Below are 7,194 nucleotides of genomic sequence, written 5' to 3' on the forward strand. Positions count from 1 at the left end.
CCACCTTCGGGACAGTGATAGCGCCTAACATTCCACTTGCTAGGCATGTCAGTGCTAGAGATTTCTTTAAACCAATTTTACTCAATTTCAATAACATAATCAATTAAACTAAATAGAAGCTAAAACTAAATGCGGAATAACATAATGCCCATGATATCTGAAACAATTCGGATCTGGAGTCACAACTCACCAGCTTCTAAGATTTTCTACAAACAGAGTGTGAAAGAAATACAATTGTTCTAAATAAAAAGAAATAGTAAAATAGGGGACATAGAAGGGGACTCCAACGTCTGCGGACGCTAGCAGATCTACCTTGAGTCTTCAATAATCAAGTACAAAATGCTAAGCCTTACGATCTGCTAGGGCCGATACCAAAATCTGCACAAGAAGTGCAGAGTATAGTATGAGTACAAACGACCCCATTTACTCGAAAGTGTCGAGCCTAACCTCAACGAAGTAGAGACGAGGCTATGAAAAGACACCTACCATAATAAACCTGTGCAGATAACAGTATATGTACAAGAAAACAACAATAATAGCTAAATATGTACTGTTGGGAGGGGGACATTCTAAAGGGGGAAATATATAAGTGATACATCAGATATGATAACCAGAATAGTCAACATGCTTTTAACCAATGAAAAAAACTAAACATAATGAAGAAAATTGCACGGCATCACCCTTCGTGCTTTTACTCTCAGCCTCACAATATATATCATTAGATACGGCATGACATCACCCTTCGTGCATTAGCTCTCATAACATAACACGACATCACCCTTCGTGCATTAATACATATAATATGGCACGGCATCACCCTTCGTGCATTAACACTCATAATATGGCATGGCATCACCCTTCGTGCATTAACACTCACAACATGGCACGGCATCACCCTTCGTGCATTAACACTCTCCCTTACCACATAACAATGAACAAGTAATAGCAGGGAGATAGAATCAACAAGAACAAGCCTTACTTCAACAATGGTTGCAGAATATCAATCTCAACTTTGGAATCAATACTCATTTATCACAAAAGCTCGTAAATACGATAAGAACGATCAATTAGTAAGTAAGTAGTCTAAGCATTGATAACAAGATCAAAGTAAGCAATAAACTACAAGGAACATGTCCCACCCGCATGCTTTAACCCGACAACAGCGCATAAGTACTCGTCACCACACATATACGTTGTAACCAACATCTAATCATATAGTAAAGAGGCAAACAAGTCCTAATCCCTCGAGTCAAGGTTAACCAAGACACTTACCTCACACCAAAGGTCCACTCAAAGCTTAATCACAGCTTTGCCTTTCAAACGATCCTCTGAACCAATAGAATCTAGAAATTTACCAGCCAAATGATTCAAATTAAGCCTTGTGAACTACCCACGATTGCAAAGGATTCAATTTAGGCCATTATTGAAAAAGTCTACTCCTGGGCTCGCTTGGTCCAAACCCGAAATTCAGACCAAAACCCGATTACCCATTCACCCCCGAGCCCAGTTATGTAATTTGTTTTGAAATCCGACCTCAATTTGAGGTCTAAATTCCAATTTTACAAACAAAATGCTAATTCTACTCAAACCCTCAATTTCCACCATGAAAATACTAGATTTTAGGTTGAAATCTTATGAAATGTAATGAAAGATTGAAAGAAAACAGGTTAGAATCACTTACCAATGAATTGGGGAAGAAGGGTTCTTGGAAAAATCGCCTCTAGGTTTTTCTTGTTTTGAAAATTTGAAGAATGAGAGAAAATCCCATCTAACTCATACTTGACTAGTCGCAGATGTCGCAATTGCGTGCGAACCCCACAAATGCGAGCTTTTTTTCACAAACGCAAATTCCCACATTTTCTGCTATCATCGCTATTTCGATGATTTGTTCGCAATTGCGAACAATGGCAATTCCGAAAATGTGACTATTTGATCGTAATTGCGATCACTAAACCCTCATGCCCCACTTCTCAATTGCGATGAGTTGCTCGCAAATACGAACCCATCATAGGTTGCAAATGTGAAGCCTGATCTCGCAATTACGAGGTATGAGGCATGTACCAAAAACTGAAGCACACCAGCAATGTTCTAAGCCAAATTCCACTCTGTACCCTATCCGAAACTCACCCGAGCCCTCGGGGATCTAAACCAATTGTGTACGCAAGTCTAAAAACATCATACGAACTTGCCCGCGCGATTGAATCGCCAAAATAACACCTAGAACTACGAATTTAGCATCAAATCAAAGGAAATTTTCAAGAAAACTCGTTAACTTCTAATTTCACAACCGGACGTCTGAATCATATCAAACCAACTCTGTTTCTCGTCAAATTTGATAAACAAGTCATAAATATAGTATTTGACCTATACCGGGTTCCGAAACTAAAATATGGACCCGATATCAATAAAGTCAAACATTGGTGAAACTTTCATAGTCATTAAGCTTTCAAACTTTCAAATTTCAACAAAGTCCGATAACTCGGGCTAGGGACTTCCGAATTCGATTCTGAGCATACGCCAAAGTCCCAAATCATGATACAGACCAACCGAGACCATCAAAACATAAATCGGGGTCCGTTTGCTCAAAGCGTTGACCGAAGTCAACTCAAATGGATTTTAAGGCAAAATTTTCATATTTTCTCTATTTTTTAATATAAAAGCTTTCCGAAAAAACACCCGGGCTGTGCACGCAAATTGAGAAAGGCCGTAATGAGGTATTTAAGACTTCAAAGAGCAGAACTAGGTTCTAAAACATAAGATGACTTATCGAGTCATCAAATTCTCCACCTCTAAAACAACCGTTCATCCTCGAACGGACATAGAAAAGTACATGGGCTGGTGACAAGATGGGGATATCTACTCCGCATGTCCGACTCAGACTCCCAAGTAGCTGCCTCGATGGGCTGACCTCTCCACTGCACTCGAACTGAAGGATAACTCTTCCACCTCAACTGACGAACCTACCAAGCTAGAATAGTCACCGGCTCCTCCTTGTAAGTCAAATCCTTGTACAACTGGACAGAGCTGAAATCTAACACATGGGACGGATCGATGTGACACTTCCGGACCATGGACACGTGGAGCACCGGATGAACTACTGATAAACCCGGTGGCAACGCAAGCCTGTAAGCCACATCTCCCACTCTCTCAAGAATATCAAAAGGCTCGATATACCGAGGGCTCAACTTACCCTTCTTCCCGAACCTCATCACACCCTTCATGGGTGATACCCGGAGCAACACTCTCTTGCCGACCATGAATGAAACATCACGAACTCTACGATCGGCATAGCCCTATCTGCCTGGACTGAGCTGTGTAAAGTTGATCCTGAATAATCCTAAACTCATCCAAGGCATCTTGTACAAAATATGTACCCAGCAATCGAGCCTCCCCCGGATCGAATCACCCAACTGACGATCGGTACCACCTACCGTATAATGCCTCATAGGGAGCCATCTAAATGCTAGACTGGTAGTTGTTGTTGTAAGCAAAGTCCGCAAGTGCCAAGAACTGATCCCACGACCCTCCGAAGTCTATAACACAGGCGTGGAGCATATCCTCCAATATCTGAACAGTATGTTCGGACTGTCCGTCCGTCTGAGAATGAAATGATGTGCTCCGCTCCACCTGCTTTCCCAACTCACATTGTACTACTCTCCAGAAGTGCGAGGTGAACTGCATATCTTGATCAGAAATGATAGACATTGGCACACCGTGAAGACGGACAATCTCGCGGATGTAAATCTCAGCCAACCTCTCTGAAGAATAGGTAACTGCCACTGGAATGAAATGCACTGACTTGGTCAGCCTATCCAGAGTGACCAAAACTGCATCGAACTTCCTCTAAGTCTGTGGGAGTCCAACAAAGAAATTCATAGTGATATGCTCCCACTTCCACTCAGGAATATCCAACTTCTGAAGCAAACCACCAGGTTTTTGAAGCTCACACTTTACCTGCTGACAATTTAGACACCGAGCTACATATGCAACTATGTTCTTCTTCATTATCCTGCACCAATAATGATTCCGCAAGTCCTGATACATCTTGGAGGCACACAGTAGAATAGAATACCGGGAACTTTGAGCCTCCCCAAGAATCCACTCACGAAGTCCATCCACATTAGGCACACAAACACGACCCTGCATCCTCAAAACTCCATCATCTCCAACAGTAACCTCTTTGGCACCACTGTGTCGCACTGTGTAGTTAAGGATAAGCAAATGAGGTTCATCATATTGCCGCCCTTGTCGCCCCCGGATGCGCTCAAACAAGGAAGACTGAGTGACTGTACAAGCTAGGACACGACTAGTCTCAAAAACATCCAATCTCACAAACTGATTGGCCAAAGCCTTAAAATTTAATGCAAGCGGTCTCTCACTGACTGGAATGTATGCATCAACCACCACATTGGCCTTCCTGGGATGATACCAGATGGTGATATCATAGTCTTTCCATAGCTCCAACCACCTCCTCTACCGCAAATTGAGCTCCTTCTTCTTGAATAAATACTATAGGCTCTGACGATCTGTGAAAACCTCACACGACACGCCGTAAAGATAGTGCCTCCAAATCTTCAGCGCATGAACAATGGTTGCCAGCTCTAAATCATGAACAGGGTAATTCCTCTTGTCGACCTTCAACTACCGCGACGCATATGCAATCACCCTGCCATCCTGCATCAATACTGCACCGAGTCCAACACGGAATGCATCACAATATACCGTATAAGATCTTGAACCTGTGGGCAACACCAACACCGACGCTGTAGTCAAAGCAATATTGAGCTTCTGAAAGCTCACCTCACACTCGTCTGACCATCTGAACGGGGAACCCTTCTAGGTCAACCTGGTCAATTGGGCTGCTATAGATGGAAACCCCTTCACAAACCGACGGTAATAACCCGCCAACCCCAAGAAACTCCGGATCTTGTGAACTGCCTCAATCTTCTTAGGGTCTACCTGAATACCCTCTACTGATACAACGTGCACAAAGAAAGTAACTGAATCTAACCAATAACTCGCACTTTCAAAACTTAGCATATAATTGGTTGTCTCTCAGAGTCTGAAGTATAATCCGAAGATGTTGCTCATGCTCCTCTCGACTGCGGGAGTAGATCAAGATATCATCAATAAACACAATCACAAAGGAATACAGATAGGGTTTGAACATCCGGTTCCTCAAATCCATAAATGTTGCTGGGGCTTTTGTCAGCCCAAATGACATCACTAGAAACTCATAATGCATGTACCGAGTCCGAAAAGTTGTCTTAGGGACATCGGATGCCTTAATCCTCAACTGATTGTAGCCAGACCTCAAATCAATCTTCAAAAACACCTTGACACCCTGAAGCTGATCAAATAAGTCATAAATCCTTGGCAACAGATACTTGTTCTTGATGGTGACTTTGTTCAACTGCCGATAATCTATGTACATCCCTGTTGATCCATCCTTCTACTTTATGAACAACACAGGCGTACCCTAGAGCGAGACACTAGATCTAGTGAAGCCCTTATCAAGCAGATCCTGCAACTGCTCCTTCAATTCTTTCAACTTTGGCAGGTCCATACGGTATGGAGGAATAGAAATGGGTTAAGTGCCCGGAGCCAAATCAATACAAAAATCAATGTCCCTGTCGGGTGGCATCCCCGGCTGGTCTGCAGGAAGCACATCTGGAAACTCACGGACAACTGGTACCGAATCCATGGTAGGAACCTCCGCACTAGAATCGCGGACATAAGCCAAATAAACTAGACACCCTTTCTTGACCATACGCCGAGCCTTCATATAAGAGATAACCCTACTAGTAGAATGACTAGGAGTCCCTCTCCACTATAATCGAGGTAACCCCAGCAAGGCTAATGAAACCGTCTTGGTGTGACAATCCAATATAGCGTGATAAGGTGACAGCCAATCCATACCCACGATAACATCAAAATCTACCATATCGAGAAGTAGAAGATCTACACTAGTCTCAAGACTCCCAATGGCAACCACACACGAGCGATAAACATGATCTACAACAATAGAATCTTCCACAGATGTGGACACATACACATCAGCACTCAAATAATCATGAGGCACAACCAAATATGAAGCAAAATAGGATTGCACATAGGAGTGAGTAGAACCCGGATCAAATAGAACTGAAGCATCTCTACTGCAAATTGAAACAATACTTTTGATAACAGCGTCAGATGACTCAGCCTCATAACTAGTTGGAAAAGCATAGCATTGGGGCTGGGCCCCACTACTCTGAACTACATCTCTAGGACATACCCTAGTCGGCTGGCCTCCGCCTCTAGCTGTCCGACCCCTACCTCTAGCTGGCTGAGCGGGCGGTGAAGAACCCAGTGTTGGGACCATGGCATGAGAACCCTCATGTTGTGAACTGCTCAATGCACGAGGGCAAAATCTAGCAATGTGCCTCGGATCACCACAAGTATAACAGAACCTCGACTGTTGTGACTGCTGACCCTGAAACTGATCGTGTCGACCAGAGTAACCACCATGAAAACTCTGGAGTGGAGGTGCACTAATAGGAGATGGTGGTGCACTATAGGCTAGCTTGGCGGACTAAAGCATATGAGGTCCACGACCACCTGAAGCATAGTGGGATGCCTGGAGTACTGAATGAAACGGCCTTAGAGGATGGCCTCTACCAAAAGTACACCTACCTCCAGACAAAGCACCGCTAAATCCACCTGAATGATGAGGCCTCTTATCAGACCCCTGACCTCTACCCTGTGCAAGAACCATCTCAACTTGCCTGGAAACATCGGCAGCCGTCTGAAAAGAAATCTCACCCCCGGTCTCCTTGGTCATATGCAACTTGATGGGCTGAGCAAGTCCCTCAATAAACCTCCTCACCCTCTCTCTCTCTCTCTCTCGGTAGGAAGCAAACGAATAGCATGACGAACCAGATCTACAAAACGGGTCTCATACTGAGTGACGGACATATTGCCCTGCTGGAGATGCTAGAATTGCCTGCAAAAATCCTCTCTCACTCTGATAGGAAGGAACTTCTCAAGATATATCAGAGAGAACTGGTCCCAAGTAAGAGCAGGCGACCCCGCTAGTCTGGTCAATACAAAATCCTTCCACCATCTCTTGGCAGAACACGTCATCTGAAACACAACAAAATCGACCCTATTGGTCTTAACTATCCCCATGTTCCGCAGAACCTCATGGAAGCA

At 43.8% G+C, this 7,194-nt stretch overlaps 1 protein-coding gene across 1 annotated transcript; it reads right to left on the reverse strand.

Annotated features, from left to right (window-relative positions):
- Window positions 1-2,960: 2,960 nt before the first annotated feature.
- Window positions 2,961-6,823, reverse strand: LOC138904933 (uncharacterized). Its single transcript, XM_070193428.1, has 4 exons — window positions 6,676-6,823; window positions 6,000-6,561; window positions 4,073-4,417; window positions 2,961-3,123 (listed from the first exon to the last, which is right to left on the reverse strand). The coding sequence occupies exons 1-4, from the start codon at window positions 6,821-6,823 to the stop codon at window positions 2,961-2,963; spliced, it is 1,218 nt and encodes a 405-aa protein (XP_070049529.1).
- Window positions 6,824-7,194: the final 371 nt, after the last annotated feature.

This window comes from Nicotiana tomentosiformis, chromosome 2 (genome assembly GCF_000390325.3).
Source record: "Nicotiana tomentosiformis chromosome 2, ASM39032v3, whole genome shotgun sequence".
Taxonomy (NCBI): Eukaryota; Viridiplantae; Streptophyta; class Magnoliopsida; order Solanales; family Solanaceae; genus Nicotiana; species Nicotiana tomentosiformis.